Genomic DNA, 19,947 nt, shown 5'->3' with positions numbered 1-19,947 from the left:
GTCCCTTATCAGGCTAATTAAGCCTCCGAGAGGAATAAAGGCCGATTGCGGACGGTGGTGCAACGAGAGAGAGAGATCGTTTGCGGTCATGTGTGTGTGTTTGTCTTTTGTTTAAGTTAATCATTAAAATATTGTTTAAATCTCCAGGCCGGTTCTCGCCTTCTCCTTTCCATTGAACTGCTTTACAACATGAAATTCAATTTTGTCATTCTGTTAATTAGTAATTAATTGCAATTATGAAAACAAACAATTGAGCTTGTGGGTGAGATATGATCACTGAAGATCATTTTTGGGCCCAGGAATAATTCTGGTTGTGCCATTGTGAATGGGTGTTTTGAAATTGTGAAATTGCATTGTAGGGTTGGATTAGGTATTTTGTGGTGTTAGACATTAAGATTGAAGGCCTACTAGTATCAAGTACGTGCACTATACAGTATGTCCAGAGACACATCAATGTGGCATGGGAATGGGGCCCTCTGGGCTTAAACAACAAGTCATCTGTCCATTAATGCATCCATGGCCATAACATCAAAATCGCACTCCAGCTTGGTATCAAAAGTTGGCAACCCTGCTTAAAAATAATGGTCCAAATCATTAGTAATTCCTTCATGTTTATGTGGTAACACTTGACTCATTACTTAACCTATGGGTTTAAAATTATAAAAAAAAAAAAAAAAAAAAGACCTCCAGCAATATCAAACATGCCAAAGTTAATCATTTGCAATGCAGAAGAGATATCCCAAGGAATACATAGGTTGGGCACATACATCCCTATATTTCTGTAAAGTAATCTGATGATACTATACCAAAAACTGTAGACTAATTTAGCAAGCTGTTATGTTCATAAATAATTTTCCACTCGAACACACGTGAGTTTCTCTGATGGAGTATTTCATGCTCATTTTCACAATTAAAACATAATAGCATTTTATACACATGTTAACGTTTTGATTAGTAATTAGTAGTTATTTTAAATTAGCCACAGTAAGATAATAGTTCTCAATGAGGGTAATCGAATTCAGTAATTATTGATTACCTAACATAAATCATCAATTCGCTGTTACTTACTGTAAGTACTGTACTCAAATGAAGAATTTTTTTTTCAACTATTACGCTTTCAAAGCTTTGCAAAAGAAGATACATAAATACAGCGCAGGACAACAGTGGTAAGCACAGAAAGACAGGCCAAATTCCATTTTAGAATCCTCGTTGTAGATTCGCAGCTGATTTTTATTTTTTTTTTACAAACTTATTCCAGGGTAATATAAAGTACAATGTTATACATTTACACGAAATATTTTTAACATTGGAAATATAAAAAAGTTGGCTTATATGTGTGTATATATATAGAGAGAGAGAGAGAGAGAGAGAGAGAGAGATCTTGTCCATTGACGTACTTTACATATGTACATTTTACGTCTTACGTAATAATTGACGTCATCGCGTGATTTAGCTAAATCACGCGATGACGTCAGTAAGTACGTACGACGTAAAATTTATATATAGAGATCAGTGCTGGCAAAGAAAAATACAAATAAATAAAGAAATCAGTGCTGTCAAAACTGCTGCGTTCCAAACGGAATAAATCTCTCTCAGATGGGCACTTCAAAGGGAGAACAATCATATTAGCCATACTGTAAGATCGCTTCAAACAGTATGACAACAGGTAAATCCTGTAAAGACGGTAATTTTGAGCCCCACAGCTTTCAGCCCTACAAAGCTCTCAAAGTGGAAAGTAATGTGTTCGAAGGAAATAGGGGACAGGGCAGCTCTCACTCACTCAGTGGGCGTTAACCAAACGGCATTTTTGCGCCCCTTCAAGTGCACTTCGGGAAGTGGAAGTGGACGCCAGCCACTCGAAGAGTCGCTCCAAACAAAAGTCAGAAAGTTTATTTTTTTCCACAAAGGGTCCTTTTACTAGACTTTAAGTGAAGGATACATTCAAACTGTTATGCCATGGTATGAGCCTACATCAAGAGCTTTGTCGTTTGTAGTAAGCAGGGCATAGGGATTATCTCTTTCGATCGGAATCACACACCCACACTGAGGCCAGGCTAAAGTTTAAGACACGCTTGAATCAAAACGGACTCTATTGAACACCAGATGAACACAACATACAACACATGTGAAGCGCCTCGCACTGCAGAAATCGATCCGAGGATACGCGCGTCTACTAATCTAAACCAGTTTAACTACCTGTACACGCGAGGAGAAACGTGGTGAGTCTCTGTTAATATATCTGTTTGTTATATTGCATGTAATAACACTTCATACACGTTTCATGTGGCGTTTATACATTTTTATTAATATACGTCGTGTATGTTTTATGTGAGCAGATGTGATTTGATGACGTGTTATTTACTCCGTGTATTTACTCATGCATTTCTATACGATTGGTTTACTGAATATATCAGAGGTTGTCAATGTTACAGGCCAAACAATGACTAAAACATTATATGTAATCAGTGATGGGCACAAATAAATGAAAATGTATTTAAAGTGAGAATACAAAATACTTATCAAAATAAAATTTACCAAAATAAAATATACAAATTCTTTGTATCGAAAATATATTAAATACATGAAAATTGGCCATTCAATAAAGTATCACTACTTATGTTTGTATTTTATAAAATAATATAAGACCCAAGTATTAAATGTAAAATATTTGACACATTTTAGTCACTTTGTGCAAAGATCTGGGCAGCAGAAATGTTTTTCTTTTAATAGTCTGTCATAATATGACATATGTCATACACACATAGTTGTTAACCCCAAAGAGCAATAAGCTTCTCAACCAAATGCAGGTTCAGTCAGCTTTCACAAGGTTATATTTAAAAAAGGACAAAAACTGGAAAATGTACGTTGTGGTAATTTTTTCAGAAGTTAGTTGCTTTCGCATTATTTCTGCACTGAAAAGTACCAGTTATCAAAGTATGGAGCTCGCTCTCTCTCTCTGTGTGTGTCTTTTCTGCCGCAATACAAAAGTAGTGATCCTGAAGATGGAGTAACTTTAACCTTGTGAAAGTTTGTGATCATTTATTTATCCAATCGAGGCTCGTCAGTGAGTAAAAAAATTCATCCAATTAAGACTGATGTGGCTCATTTAGTGCAAGAAAAAAAGCTTGGTGACAGAATCTGAGTGTGATGAAAACATTCACATAACCTTGACATCTGTTCTTCATTAAAAGAAGAAGCTCATTTGTCACTTTACAAGCGCACAATACACCGCCTCAGTAACAGAATGTTTTTTTTAAAACAAAATGGATGTTTTTTCAGTCTTTGAAGCCATTATCTCAGCAGGGAACCCCTATAGTCAAGTTATTAACACCTCTCGCTGAGAGAGGCTAATGTGCCGCCTCGATAATAGAATTATTTTTTCAAACAAAACGGATATGTTTTTTCAGTCTTTGAAGCCATTAACTCAGCAGGGAATCCCTACTGTTAAGTGAGTAACACCTCCCGATGAGAGATGCTAATGTATGTTCTGTCTCCCTCTGCCTGGCATATTGTTACTGAAGCTAACACTTGAAAATCAGCTAGTGAGATACCGCTTTAACACCAACAACCGATTAGCTAGCAAGACTGACATGCTAGCGCTAATGTCCAATGCTAATGCAATTTTATTCCTTCATGTTAACTGAGGGCAAACCTGAATGATGTTCCATTTTAGCATGTTAGATAGCGATCTAGTTATCTATAGCTAGTGAACTCGCTAACGATAGTTAGACTAGCTGGCTGCTGACTAGTTTTGATTTCCTCACTCTTGACACGCATTGCGAGAAGTGTCATAGCTCCCTTAATATTTTAATGGAAATTAAATAACAGTTACCAGCAATTATTATGTTTTTTGCAACAAGTAGAATCGACCACCTTATATTACTCCATATTTCATATCAGAAACGCAGAAAATTTGCTCACCCAATGCTAGATGGAGCCGTTCTATCTGACATTTCAAATATCTGATATACTGCCCATCCCTGTTTGTCATTAGACTTCATTATCACAACACAATCACTGGTTATTGGAATGATATTACAGCCACTAAAGTGTACCATCGTATTACTATGGCTATATGGTTTCCACAGTCATGAAAAACCTGAAAATGCCAAAAGAAGTTTGGAGATTGTGATTTCCAGGCCTGGAAATATCATGTAAATCACTGTAATAAAATCTCAAACTTGTGGAAATTTCAGCTTTAAAAATATTTTTTCTCATTGTGAATGTAATATCCATGAAATTATATGAACAAACTCTTAGTAATCATGAATAACTTAAACGTCATGAAAATGCACAAGTCATACCATGTTTTTGGACATCTTAGCGTATCGGGTAAGTATAATGTATGAATCTGATCAATGAATCAAATTACCATGGCATTACCATTTGACACCAATACTGCATCATTGTACGGTTACAGTACGTTATTGTAAGAGTGTCTCAACAATAAATTGAGCTCTTAATTATTATGTATTCACTGAAAAGTAAAAGGCTTAATGTACAGCGAACCAGTCATTATCACAAAATAAACCCAGACAAGGTGATCAGGACCACAGTGCAAAGCAGACTATTGACATGAAATCACTTGCCTTCGACAACAGTCAATTATGCAGTTTAGCATCTTTATTAACAAATATTTAAGAGATGATTGCCATGATTGACCCATCACACTCAAATATTCAAGAGAGCTGTGATGATTTGTTTTCTGTAGGTTATGGCGCAGGAGTGTGTGATGAAGTATGAGCCAGTGGCAGAGATCGGAGGTGGTGCGTACGGTACGGTCTATAAAGCTCGTGATAAAGACAGTGGACAGTTTGTGGCTTTGAAGAGCGTGAGAGTGCAGACCAATCAGGATGGACTTCCTCTGTCTACGGTCCGAGAGGTCGCCCTGCTCAGACGGCTTGAGCAGTTTGACCACCCTAACATTGTCAGGTAATAAAATACATGTGCATGTTCTAATCAATCAATAAGGTATGAGAGGTTGTGTTATATTGTGAATATCCACGGCTCAACAATGTTGAACGTTAATAACACAGTTGAACAATATAACACAACCTCAAGTGCCTTATTGCTTTTGTAAATGCTTATTCTGTCATGATGTCTATCTTCCATGCATTTCTAAGGAATTGGGATTTACTCCAATTCAAACTGGATGCAAAAGCACATTAAAAGGATCATAAAATTAGTCCATGCACCTTGTATGCTATATTCCAATTCCATGGAAAAAAGCAACCAGTGCAATTCTCCTTTTGTGCTCTGCAGAAGAAACTTGTATGGGTTTGGAAAGACCCATTTAGTTTTTGGGTAAAATAATGATTTATTTGTTAGTCTGTTTGGTTGCTGTGCAGTGATGTAAAAAGTAGCTGGAGAAGAGTTGTTTCACATCATAGCTGTTACTACATTCCCAAATAACATAAAATGTTTTTACAACTTTTCACAACATTACATTTTGGGTTACAGTTAATGTTGCCATGCAACATTTTAAATATATTCTAGAAAGAACACTTGAAAAACATATCCAAAATAAAAAGTTTTCAAATCTTGAAAGTACCAATGTGGTATGTTTCTTTAAGTAGCCACAAAACATAAATACATGTTTTTAATACCACAATAAAATGAGACCAATTTGAAACTTTTGTGGAACGTTTTATTTAGGTGTTAAAATAACATAATTTGGACATTTGAAAACGACATGTACAGTATATCGATGACATATTTTAAATGTTAAGGTACAATTTTGGGATGTTATTGGTCTACGTTTTATTTAACTTCAGTAAATGGTGATTATTCAAAATATTTTACCTTCTGACTGGAAGAGAATTTTTTAATAGCCATAAGCGACATATATTTGGCCAGAGGACACGCTCGAGACTTATCCATCTGCAAGGCCATACTTCAGCTTCAGGAAAGTGTTGGAGTTGTGCCCATTCAATGAAACTTTGGTCTGACATTCTTTAGTTCATTTCGTGCTACAGGTATGTAAATCCTAATTTTGTCTTTACTTACCGTAATGTCAATTTTGTTTTTTCTGAATTTGAAAAAAAGAAACTGTACTTTTTTATTATCTCATTTTTAGATCAGGGGTCGGCAACCTTTTTGACATGGAGCACAAGGACATAGAAAGCACAAGAGATGTTGTCCACCTGGACAGAAGCCTCTTCCAGTTCCACTTAGACCTCACCAGGCTTCTCTCTGCTTGTAAACAGAAGGCTGTCTGCTTAGGTGTTACATTCTTCTCAGACTTAGATGGACAGTTAAGTGCATAATTTTACGCACACCTTTCAGAATCTATATAAGAGATAAAAGATCATACATTTTTAGTACTGTCCTTCAGTAGCTACATAAAATATATTTATATATATCCCACAAGACAAAATAAATTACAATTTACACAAATAATCCTTTTCAAAATTTACATCCCCTTGGTTTGTAATATTATTACTTCATGAGCAACATTGAATGTTCCTACCTTTTGTAATAGTTGTGTATGAGTCCCTCAATAGTTTTAAGTGTCAAAGTTGGATCTCGGCATAATTTTCACCTAATGCTCCAGAGAAACACAGATTTAAAATTTTGTCTTTGAACTTCCGGTCTAGCGGTTGCGATATTGATATCTATTGTGTTGATGTCAAAGTGTAATTAGCTAGCAAAGTGGATTTACAGGTTGTTGAGCTTCCATAAGTTATCATGAGTATTTTAAAGGGCCATGACATATTCTTGTTTTTTATTTTAAATTTTAAACAATTTTATCTTCCCTGAGGTCCACTTAAAATGTTAATAAAGTTTTTTTGCACCAAACAGTCATAATTTAGTCATATGTAATAATTTTCCACCCTGTCTCTGGCCCTCAGTCTGAAGCATTCAGTTTTAAGCTGCCTGTCTCTTGAAGACTTTAATGTAAACACCCACTGTTGTGATTGGCTAACATCATGCAGCCCTTCCAATACAGGCATATTTGAAACACAATTCAAAGAAAATGAACCAACTCTGCACAACAATAAAACTACACATAACGCACACCTAACCCATTTTAGTTGTGCATCCTCTCTCAAGCCTCCTCATAAAGGTTCCTCTGCCCTCGTTTCAATTGCTTTTCATATAAACATGCCCAGGTGAAGGTCATTTTGCCATGTTTACCTTGTTTTTAGACGCTGAAAAAGAACTTCAACTGTTAAAAAACGTGTTTGAGAAAAGTACATTCTGCCTTATTCATTGCGCTGTATCTTGCTTTTTTTAGCACAAGAACACGTTTGGTCTGAACTTGGGTCAGAAATTAACAAGGGTTTAAACGTGCTTACTAACAATAAAGAGGACAAAATCATCTTTTAAAAATACCTCTAAATGACATTCACTGAATTAAAGGCGAAAAAGTACTTAGATTTTTATTGTTTAATTAATGAAAAATTTCACTGCAAAAAATCCTATTGTTATTAAGTGTTTTTGTCTTGTTTTCCATTTAAAAAATCCTCAGATCAAGATAGACTTGGGAAGCAACATAAGCTATTTAGACTTGCTTTAAGAGAATGTATCTTAAATACAAGTTAATTTTTTCACTTGTTAGCATTCACTGACATCACTGGAGCTGCGTGTGCATTTTATATATTTACTTATTATACACAGCCTTTTGTGATTCACAGAGCTATTGCATGTCTTCAAGTCGCTTTGAATAAAATGCACGAGTCAGATTAACTACTTTAATTGTGTTTTTGTGGTTCTTTTATGCCATTTTTGAGCTTGACAGTAATGAACATGACTAACACACCATATCGGATTTGGATCAGGCTCATCGGGTACCCGATTCATCTAAAAGCTTCAGTATTGGACCTGATACCGATCCAGTTATCGGATCGGTGCATCCCTACTTAAAATAACTAATTCATTACTCACAACTACACTTCATTACTTGGTCATATTTCTGTGTGTACCCTGAGATGAAATCCTGCAAGCACCCATGGATGGGGCTATGCCATTATTATGCCATATTATTATGGAACACATTTTGGCAAAGGAAAATATATTTTTAAATATAATGCATTAACAAAAATAAAATTATCGATAGATGTTAAAAAGCTCAAAAATGACATTTGCAATCTTATGCGTGTTACTTTTGGCACTTTAACAAGCCAAACCTCTGCCATCCACGAACATGAAACTTCGTCAACTTCACATTTTAACACGCATTATTTAGAAGCTGAAACCTAAAAAAAATGGCAGCATTACAGGTATAACAATTAAAAAGTGCAGTGTGTCAAAACTATCAAAATAGGATCTTCCAGGACCATTTTACATTTGTGTGTCAGACAAACGAACATTTACAGCAAAACACCTCACTAGCATTTTTCATGTAGTAAAGGGATTGTGTAGTAGACTCACCATCAACTCTTGGTGAAAAATATTTTCAGTGCTCACACAACTCTTCTAAGTAGCCTCAATACAAACAAAGTTCATTGACAATTTCAATTTCAAAAGAGCGAAGCGCTGAAAAGGGGTGGGCTGAATAGTTGAAAAGCCACAGCTGGGAAGAAATAAAATGTGCAGAACATGCAGGGAAACCAAAGAACGTGCAGCACCTGGAGAATTTTTCTTTTAAGATCAGTGGCTCAGTGCTCAGGACAGACACAACAATCACAAGCGCAAACAGTCATTGATCATCGAGGTAGCAACACACCATGTTTAAAACCAAGGGGATGTAAAATTTCGAACAGGATAATTTATGTAAATTCAGTTGTTATTTTGTCTTGTGGAATATTTGTTAATATCTGTTATGTCAAATAGCATCATCGAGGCAGTATTAAATTAATGTTTTATGAGCCCTTGAATGATCAACATCTTGCAGATATTTAAGGTGGATGCCAACTTATGCACTCAACTGTATGAATATATTACTAAGGGACAAAGAACACCTTAATATTGCAAGAGTAAGGAGTGTACCTTATTTAAGAATTTAATGGTAATTACATTGGAATGAAAACAGTTTATCCACAATTTTTACATTTAAAGTGTAACATTTATCTTAAAGTGCTTAATATTTTTATTAGGGATGCACTGATCCGCTCCGATACTGACGAGCTCGATCCAAATCTGATACCGTGAGTTAGTCATGTTCATTACTGTCAAGCTCCAAAACTGACATAAAGAACCATTAAAACACCATTAAAGCAGCCCATATGACTCGTGAATTGTATTCAAATCACTTAAAGATGTGCAATTAGCTCTGTGAATCACAAAAGGCTGTGTTTAATAAGTAAATATATAGTATGTGCAGCTCCAGTACGTTAGTGAATGGCGCTGCATTGTTTACACACACACTCGCGGCTATTTTTAGCCTGCACACATTGCTCAACATTTTAACGCTACTCAAGGACAGCATCTCGGATGTAGATGCTCAATAGTTAGGTTCACATATAATATGCATTTAGAACCAGAGGTGCATTTTACCAGAATAAGAAGCAACTTAAACTACTGTGAACTTGCCTACAAACAGACACTCACGGGACTTCCTGGAGAGTTTAGAATGACAAAATAAAAGTGTGAGGGTTTAAAAAGTTCACGACTTAAATATATTACTGCTGTATTTAAAGTTAAAAGTCAATAATAATATGAATAACAATTTATTATTATTTTTATTGTCATCATTAATATTTGTTTACCATTTATAACATTATGTAAATTGAATGGGTTCCAAAAAAATAATGAATGTATGAAAAGTGGACTGATGTCTTAAAACTAAATTGTACAAAAAAGTGATCTGAATCCTTTAAAAGGCAAAATAAAACACTTATTTTTTTCTACTAATGACTTATACCGTAATTACTGTTAATTTTGGTGCTACATTATCAAATATACTAGTTAATAATAAAGTGTTTCTTAATAAGCGATACATTTAAATATAAATAATGTGTAGTTAGAGGTTTTTGTTTATTTACATCTTAAAGAGTACACTCAATTAGTTCCACACAATAATGTAAAGATATTCTAAACTGATTATGCCAAAAAAACAATACTGGTATCGGATCGAAAGGGGAAAAAGTGGTATCGGTGTATCCCTAATTTGAAGTATGTTACTTTGTGATTGGTTAAGCTTGTCTATAGTTTATTTTCTATTATAGGAGAGACTAGGGCTATTTGTCACACTTTTTACTCCAGGAAATATTTCCTCAATTTTAATTTCTGTAAAGCCACATATCTTAAAGTCATGGCTAAAAATAGCCATAAACATTTCCACCGTTAATCCCCAGTAAAAAAGATATATTGAATATCAATAGCCGGTCATGCTGTCAGACTTATGGGGTATGTCGTCACAGTGCAACCAGTGGAGTAAATTTTATGTGAGCATTTGTAGGGCATGCCCTTCTATCACATCCCAATCACAACCATCAAAGCAAAAATATATGTATGTCTTTAAAACTATACCTGCATTAAAGAGCATTTATTGGTTTTTCAGGAACAATGGTATTTTTTTATTTGTACAGATTCCAAATCTCACCTCAATGCACGAATCATTAAAAAGGATCACCCCATTGTTGTTAATATAATAGTAAATTATTATATACTGGATCTCTTAAAGGAAAAAATATTTGAATATTGTTTTCTGCTGGATTCCGGGTCATATGGGACTGTTTGGCAATGAACTGGCAGATACTGCTGCAAATTAAGTTCTCACTCTGAGAATTAAAGACGGTCAAGTCCCACCATAAGATCTCAAACCTGTATTGAGTATGTATGCGTGTATGTATGTATATATATATATATATATATATATATATATATATATATATAGTATATAAGTGGCAAATGGAATTGAACAATTGCATACATAATAAGTTGTATGAAGTCAGCCAAATTATAAATGAAAGATCTTTCACAGGTTTTCCTTTTGAGTGTAGATATGAACAGACTGTTTGCACAAGATGTTCTATTGGTCATTCCAGACTTACCTGTATGTTTTTATTGAAAGGTGAAGTGCCACCAACATGTGATTTTTGTCAGACTCCACTGTCTATAAAACACATTTTACTGGAATGTCTACTTTTAATGCCTCTAGGCAACCTTTTTACTCAAAGTTTTTTAGTGGAAATTTTCAAAAATGCCTCACCAGAGAATTTATTTTTATTAAATATTGAAATGAAAGGTCTTATATAATGTTCATTGTGCATATTACTGTATTATATACTATATTGTGTATATTACCTTTTAAAACTACCTTGATTTTGCCATGAAATTAGCCAGTGATGCTGATATGGCAATATAAATAAATGGTTTTTCAGGAAAGAAAATCTAAACAGTAATACAATTGAGGCACATAGTGATGTATGAAGTGACAAAAATGGAAAAGGTAATGTACAAAAATATAAATGTCTTGCCGTCCAAATACTTCTGGAGGTCTGTTACAACTAGCAGCGGTCTACCCTATATATAGTTATCAGTGCAGAAGTGTTAAGACAAAGTTTTCTATATGTTCTGAATAAATTACAATGAGTATGTAAATGTGTTTTGTGTCTAAAATAATTATATTGTTGGTAAACTCTTTGCTTTGGAAGATATCGTGGTTAAGCATTTTTGACGACAGCACGTATAAAAAGTTTTTACAATGTAATAAACCCTTTGATGTGAAAGATAACATCGTAAAAGAAAAACATTTTGACAATAGCGCATTCAATACCAGGTTTGATGTTCCTTAAACTTCACAAAGAGATGGGTTTGTGATTTAAAAAAAAAAAAAAGTCAAGGTTCTGCAACACTCTGAAAATTTGCATTTATAATGTGAATAAAACTCTGATATCATAAGTATTCAGATAAAAATTTCTTTGTTACATTTGTAACCTCCTTCCCTGATGGAGGGAACGAGACTAGAACGAGTTGAGTCGATGTATTGACACTAGGGGTCGAACTTGGGAGCACCAATCACAGGCCAATGAGAATTGATGAGTGGAATTTGCATGCCACTCCCCCAGACATATGTGTATAAAAGGAGATGGCTTGCATCCACTCATTCAGGTTTGTCCCGAGGAGCCGAGACAGTAGTAACCAAAACATTCCCTATCTGTCACTCACTCAACGAGACACTCTACATGCGCAGGGGAAGATGCGGGTTTACAGTCTTGAAAACCATACCGTGGAAAACACCTCATATAGGATTACCGACAGGGAACCACAACATATGGAGCACCTATCCAAAGTACAGGGGCTGACCTAACAGGGCATACTTCACGAATACTAAGCCTGGCATTGAATTCCTCCACCAAATACTCCTGGCGCAGGGTTCTGCGGTGGCCTAGTATGCCAAACCGATGGCATCCACAATCAAGTGAGCAATCCTCTGTTTGGAGACCGCCATCCCCTTCTGCTGTTACCCAAAACACACAAAGAGCTGCTCAGAGTATCTATAGCTTTCTGTACAGTCCATGTAAAAACGCAAGGCACATACCAGACACAGCAATGACAAGGCTGGGTCTGCCTTCTCCCGGGGCAACGCTTACAAGTTCACCACTTGATCCCTATAAGGGGTAGTGGGAACCTTGGGTACATAGCCCGGCCAAGGTCTCAGGATCACGTGAGAGTATGCTGGACCGAACACTAGGCATGTATCACTGACAGAGAACACCTGCAGTTTCCCAACCCCCTTGATGGAAGTGAGCGTAGTCAGGAGGGCTGTCTTAAATGACAGGGCTTTTAGCTGAACTGACTCCAGGTACTCAAACAGGGCTCTCTGTAGGCCCAGCAAAAGTATTCAACCTCCTGGCACCTCTAAGGAACCTGATGATCAGATTGTGCTTCCCCACCGTCTTACCGTCTAACACATCATGATGTTCCGCTATGGTGGAGGGGGATAGCTGTTCCTCCAATCTCTCCTGCAGGAAGGAAAGCACTGACCTGACTGCGCATCTCTGTGGGTCTTCACCTTGGGAAGAACACCAATTTGTGAACAGACGCCACTTCAAGGCATGCAGCTGCCTCGTAGAGGGAGCTCTGGCCTGAGTGATAATGTTTGCCACCGGTGGTAGCCCACATAGCTCTTTTGCGTCCTATCCAGAGGTCTGGGCATGGGTGCCAAATCGTGTCCCATCCTTGAGAAAGGAGGTCCCTCCTCAAGGGGATTCGCCAGGGAGTCTGTCACGAGGAGTGTACCTGTGCTTTGCCGAATCAACTCCAAATCAGCTGTATCACCTGGGGGTGGAGTCTCCACTCTCCTCTGAGTGTCACATGTCACAACAGTGCATCCGATGTGCTATTGTGCTGAGCCCGAGTCTGTGTTGCTGCTACAGGTGGATGCCCTGTCAGCGACGTGCAGACCTCATCTCGAGCCCCGAATGAGACATTAAGCCCAAACTGGGGCAAGCTGCCTGACTCATCCATGAACTTGACCAGTGGAAACAAGCGTGCTATAGAATGGGAGGTCCGTGGGGATTCACCCGATGGAAATGCTCCCATTGAAGCTCCCAAATCGCCCCCATTGCTAGCTGCCACATCCAGGGTGGGGAGCGGCTGGAGTGGCTTTCCCTCTATGAAAGAATGAAAGCCGCGATCGCAACATCGCCATGGTCATGTTCTCGCAGTGAGAACATGACCATGGCGATGTTGCGATCGCCATGGGGGGGGGTTCTCCTGAAGTCCACAATCATCTCCACTGTTTTTAGCGTGTCAGCTCAAGGTTGTTGTGACTACACCAGACAGCCAGCCGATCTGCAAACTTCAGGAGCTTTACAGAGGGGGCCATTGCAGTGCAGTCATTCGTGTACAGGGAGAAGAGCAGTGGAGAGAGAACGCATCCCTTAGGAGCACCAGTGCTAATAGTGAGGGTCCCGGATGTGAGTTTTCCTTGTCTCAGTAGCTGCTGCCTATCTGTCAGAAAGCTGATGATCCATCGACAGATTGGGATGGGCACAGAGACCTAGGTCATTTTGTTTGCGAGAACATCAGGAATGGTGGTATTGAAGGCTGAACTGAAGTCCACAAATAGGATCATTGCATGAGTCCCAGATCTGAGGTGTTGCAGGATATAATGCAGTCCCATGTTAACAGCATCATCCACAGAACTGAAGGGTGTCTAGCAGGGGTCCAGTGATGTCCTTCAGGTAGGCCAAAACCGACTCAAATGACTTCATGACCACAGATGTGAGAGTGACAGGACGGTAGTCATTAAGTTCTGTGATTTGGGTTTTTTGGGTACTGGAATGATGATGGAGCATTTGAATCAGCATGGAACTTCACACTGCTCCAGTGATCTATTGAAGATCTGTGAGAAGATAAGGGCCAGTTCGTCAGTGGAGACTTTCAGACAGGCAGGTGAAACACGGTCTGGGCCTGAAGCTTTTCTAGTCTTCTGTTTCTTGAAGCCCTGGTACACATCCTCCTCACAGACCATAAGTACAGGAGGAGGTGTAAGTGGGTGTTTGAAGTGAAGATCAGATTGGGGGTGGGGTGTGAGACTGGGCTTTTCAAACCTGCAGTAAAACCCATTCAGGTCATCAGCCATTGGTTGATTCTATACAGCGAGGGGGTGGTGTCTTGTACTTGGCAATGCCCCTTATCCCTCTCCAATCAGATCCAGGATTGTTGGCTGAAAACTTTTTTATTTTTTTTATTTTTAAGCTTTTCATAGTAGCCTCTTTTAGCCACTCTTATTAGTCAGTGTGTTTCTGGCCTGGTTATACAATATTTTATCCCAATTTCTGTTTGCATTCTCTTTGGCTTGGTGAGGCTCTCTGAATTTTGCTGAAAACCATGGTTTATCGTTATTTAATGATAAAGTCCTTGTTGGGATGCACATATCCTCATAGAAACTGATATATGATGGCACCGTATCTGTGAGCTCGTCTAGGTCTGTGGCTGCAGCTTCAAAAAAAACGCCAATCAGTGCATTCAAAGCAGGCTTGTAGTTCCAGCTCTGCTTTATTGGTCCATATCTTTACAGTGCTTACTACAGGCTTAGCTGATTTTAGTTTCTGCTTGCAAGTCAGGAGAAGATGAACCAGACAGTGATCAGAGAGTCCTAAAACTGCACGTGGGACAGAGTGATATGCATCAATTAGAGTGGTGTAGCAGTGGTCTAGTATATTTCTGTCTCTATTGGGGCATGTGATTTATTTATTTTTTGTATTTGGGCAGTTCACGTGTGAGTTTTGCTTTGTTAAAATCTCCACGAACAATAATAAGCGAGTCTGGGTGTTGTTGCTTCATGTCTGTGATGTGCTTAGCCAGCTGCATTCACACATGCTTGTGGTGGGATGTGAACACTCACCAGAATGAATGAGGAAAAATCATTCAAAGGCGTGTATTGAAGTTTGAAAATAGAAAAAAAAAAAAAAAAAAGAGGCTTTCAGATAGTGGACCAGAGACAGGGTGGAAAAAGGTCATGTATTAGGACTATTTTTGTGCAAAAATATTTACTAACATTACAAGTGAACCTTCTAGGGAAATTATAATGTTGTTAATGATGTCATGTCACCCTTTAAGAGTAGCAGCAGTTTAACAAGTGTCTTAGGTAAGTGTTTTGGTTGTGCACACATTAACAAGAGTCTAATGGCTTCTTTACCGCATCTGTGCTATGTGCGATTTTAGATTTTCTTTTTTTATTATTGACAACTAAGTGTAAATAACAGAACAGCAATTAAAAGAGACATTATTCAATATGGACTTCGTGGATCTCATCTTTGGACCCATTACACTTAACAATTTAAACCAAACTTATTCTCAACCTGCAATGAAAGTATCTTGGTGCTGAACTTCGTTGCAAATATACTACTCAAACTACTGAAATCTGAAAATGTAACAGTCAGTGGCTAATCAGACATTTTTAATAAAAATCTGTAGATGATTGTGCATAGAGTAAAATATTAACCTTGGGATTTAAGAATCAATATAGAGCTCATTCAAATGAAGATAAATCAGTATTTTTACCTAGTCCTAGCTGCAGCCAATCGTGTGCTTGACTACAGCAGTCCTACTGCGACCGATCACATAATTGATTCTGACATCCTCATCAGTGGCCAAACAGCCGCCACTTTACTAAGATTAGTTGCTTAGTTCTGTCTCATGCCTGCTAAATGGATTTCTTCCTTTTTTTAATGTCAATATGACGGACAGCGTTTGGAGTTATCTGCTAATGTTTTTTTTTTTTTTTGTAAATGCTGAAAATTATTTGGTTAATGTGACCACTTCCGCTCCCCTTAGTTGCTGTTTCTAATGCCTTCAATCTTTCCTACCTGTGCCTGTTCTGGCGTTAACATGGAGAAATGAGGGATTGTACTGCAGGAATTATTAAATAACACAAATATGCTATTATATCTTATATCTTTATCTGTTTGTTTCAGCTTTTGAAACTAGTCTGCATAAAATAGTTGAGGCAGCAGGGTATAACAGGTTAATACATTATTTCTCTAGCTGTATCCCTCACACATGTATTTGTGATTATTTTTATAGCTTACTATAAGCCTTATTGATATGCAGTAAAATTGATAAGTAAGCCTACACAATGAAATACTATAATGGAAATGAAAAAAAAAAAATTAACTTGAATGGAACAAACATGTTTGTTTACCCTCATATTTGTTTCATTTCTCATATTTGGGTGGGTCCTAGTATAAAAATAAATAAATAAATAGATCGGTAAACCCTGCTTTAAGCTTATTCTTTAAAATAATCCAGGGGAAGCTTGTTGACCTGTGATTCTCACCTTTTTCCTCCCCTCATGAGTTTGCTTCCTGATTAAATCACGACTGAAGCACTGTACTGACCAATCAGCATCCAGGATCACTGTAACTATGTTACAGTATGTATATGATGATTTCACACTCACCAGAGATTTTCATGTTAATGAACGAGTCTCTTTGTGTTCAGACTCATGGATGTTTGTGCTACTCTGAGGACAGACCAGGAAACGAAAGTGACTCTTGTGTTTGAACATGTGGATCAGGATCTCAGGACATATCTGGAGAAAGCACCTGCTCCTGGACTGCCTAACAATATGATCAGAGTAACTGCTCATATTTTCACATCAGAAACCCTATTTGCATGTTAAGCTCATTATATTCATTCATAAATAGCAGTCTATAATTTACTAAATGAAGAGCTATTTTAGAGGGCATTGTCTTATCTGAAACATTGGCCCCAAATGTATTCAGTCACACTTTAAAAATGGTTGAAAAGCTTTACACTATGTAACAAAATATCAAAGCAAATGCTATTTGCAAAAATGGCTTAACCATGAGTATTGTCATTCTTTTCAGCATTTTTTCTTCTTCTATGTACATTAGGCATATTATTGTGCCTAATTTACAAAACGTTTTTGTATAATCAATTTTTTTTGTTTTTTTTTTTGTTGAAGGACTTGATGAAGCAGTTGTTGTGTGGTTTGGCATTCCTGCATTCAAACAGAGTTCTCCATCGGGATCTGAAGCCAGAAAACATCCTGGTTACTAGCAGAGGGCAGGTGAAGCTGGCAGACTTTGGGTTGGCACGAATCTACAGCTTTCATATGGTGCTCACACCTGTGGTAAGACACATCATATATTGTCAACACATTATGAAGCACATACATCTTGTGAAACACTAATTTTATGCTTTCTCTTTGTGCTCAGGTTGTGACATTGTGGTACCGTTCACCTGAGGTTCTGCTCCAGACCACCTATGCCACACCTTTAGACATCTGGAGCACTGGGTGCATCTTTGCTGAGATGTTTCGACGCAAGTGAGTCATCAGATCAAGTTCAAAATGCTCTTGAAACCACTCAAGTGCGTTCAGCACGTCATTAGATAATCAAGGTGTTCAGAACAATCACTGGACCCAATGCACCCCAGAGGTGATATCTATGCGTGTTTAATGGTTAAAAGCAAACATACCACAAACAATAAAAGAAAAAAGGAAATGACATGACTAATAACAATAACACACATACAAGTCAACAACAATTACAATAATTTACAAAAAATGTGTAGAATTATTTTAAACAGATATATTTTACCACCCAAAATGATACTTGAATTCAATAAAGGTTTTTTTTTTTTTTTTTTTTTTGTGTGTGTATGATCACCCCAAATTATCCTCTAGCCATTAACTGGTAATATAATATCAAGTGTAGCCAGCCAGCCAGGATAACAATTTTCTGGTCGTTGTTCAGTCACATGTGAAGCAACACAGTCAAGGTGATCATATTTTATCATGTCTTATTCAATCAAAAGTATTTATCCTAGGGGAGCGCTAGTGAGCAGCACATGGAGTTGATGTGTTTCCAGAAGCTCCTCCATGCCAATCGTTATATTTAATAGTTTGATGGATCTCATCTGCCTCGGGAACTTCCCTGACATACTGGGTTCCGGTTAGTTGACTTTAGCGACGACATGTCTAATAAGAAGCCCAAAGACACAGAGTCGCTCCGACCAGCTTAAGCTAATGCTAGCAATGCTAGCGGCGGCTCTCCCAGTCGAGCTCACGGTCAAGCTACAGGTTGTGACGACACTGGAGATTAGCCGCTGATCTGTGAGAAGGTCTCTGACAAGGTCCTCAAACACATTAATGATAGGTTTGATAAACTGGAGCAGACCCTCCAGGACGTACAAAGCTCCCAGAAGGAGCTGATGGAGAAGGTAGAGTCCACTGAGGAGTAGGTGTTGGAGCAGGAAAGCCATATTAGCTGCTTGGAAAAGTTACTCTCCAGCCTGAAGAATGAGAACAGCGCACTCAAATCCAAGGTGGATGACCTCGAGGGCCGGTCACGCCGTGACCATATTAAAATTATCAGCATACCTGAGCTAGAAGAAGGGGGTAAACCAATGGAATTTATCTAGTCTCTGATACCAAAACTTCTTGTGGAGGTTTATCCAGTTAATCCAGTCTACGGTGATTATCGACCGGGCACACTGGACCCTGCGTCCGCCACCTCCGGTGGGAGCCAAGCCCTGCACCATTATCTCACGGGTTCACTTTTATCGGGAGAAGGAGCTCATATGGCGACTCCGGAGAATGCGCGAGCTGGAGTATAAAGGCAACAAGGTGCTTATTTTCCTGGACTACACACCAGATGTGATGCGGCAACGACGGGAATTCAGTGAGGTGTGTTGGGTGATCTACGGGAGCATAGTGGAAAATAGTCTCCTCTTTCCTGCAAAGCTCTGCATCAAACACAAAGGCCACTTCAAGCTTTTCACCACACCAGGTGAGGCAATGTTATTTCTGAACACTGACCTAAAGACCATACCCTAAAGACATGCCGCTCTGTGCGTTCAAACATAGGGCTGATCACATTTCATCATGACTCTTTGTAGTTCAGAGAATTGGAATTTATTTTATTTATTTTTTTTAAACTGTCAACTTATTTTATATAACTTCAGTCACGATTGGCAGCAGAGCTGTGCTAGCTTCTTGTAGCTACTTTTGCTTAGAGGCTAGTCACCTCATGTGCAAATAGTGGCAAATTAGAGGGACACCCGTGCTTCATTTGGGGAGGCACTTTGTGGATTGGTAGGGAACATGTTCAGGGGTTAGTTAGTGTGTTGTTGCACACTGTAATGTGTGGTATGTATGTGTTTTTTTTTACTGTCCTTTGTGTTTTTTGGGGAACACACCAGATTGTTTTTATTTCAGCTTTAATGTCAGTACCTGACAGTATTGTACATAGCAGCTTCAATAACAATTTAACACTAGTCTCATGGAATGTGAAGGGCCTCGGCCGTGTAATCACAATATGTTGCGTCTTTTCTCATCTCAAATCACTGAAGCCAGACATCATATTTCTCCAGGAAACGGACATTGGCACAAACAAACAGCATAGTCTTAGAGCATATTTGATCTCTCTGTTTTTTTCAAGCGCATTTACTTGTAAGGCCAGTAGGGTTGCTATTAAAAATATTTCGTTTTGCCTTAACTATGACAGCAGACACTTATGGCAGATACATAATGATTTCAGGTCATATAAATTCCTTTCCAGTAACAATGCTTAACATCTATGC

The 19,947-nt window shown here is 37.9% G+C and overlaps 1 protein-coding gene across 1 annotated transcript in view; it reads left to right on the top strand.

Annotated features, from left to right (window-relative positions):
* Nucleotides 1–1,546: 1,546 nt before the first annotated feature.
* The window catches only part of cdk4 (cyclin-dependent kinase 4), a 36,653-nt gene continuing 18,252 nt past the window's right edge, over nt 1,547–19,947 (top strand). Inside the window, exons 1-5 of the mRNA XM_052101370.1 lie at nt 1,547–2,219; nt 4,712–4,932; nt 16,840–16,975; nt 17,327–17,494; nt 17,580–17,689. Coding sequence (XP_051957330.1) covers nt 4,715–4,932; nt 16,840–16,975; nt 17,327–17,494; nt 17,580–17,689 — 632 coding nt within the window. The 5' untranslated portion in view covers nt 1,547–2,219; nt 4,712–4,714. The remainder of the gene's footprint in view (nt 2,220–4,711; nt 4,933–16,839; nt 16,976–17,326; nt 17,495–17,579; nt 17,690–19,947) is intronic.

Source organism: Xyrauchen texanus, chromosome 32 (assembly GCF_025860055.1).
Source record: "Xyrauchen texanus isolate HMW12.3.18 chromosome 32, RBS_HiC_50CHRs, whole genome shotgun sequence".
Lineage (NCBI taxonomy): Eukaryota > Metazoa > Chordata > Actinopteri > Cypriniformes > Catostomidae > Xyrauchen > Xyrauchen texanus.
Note: the sequence above shows the minus strand (reverse complement) of the source record. Positions and strands in the feature narration are given on the sequence as shown.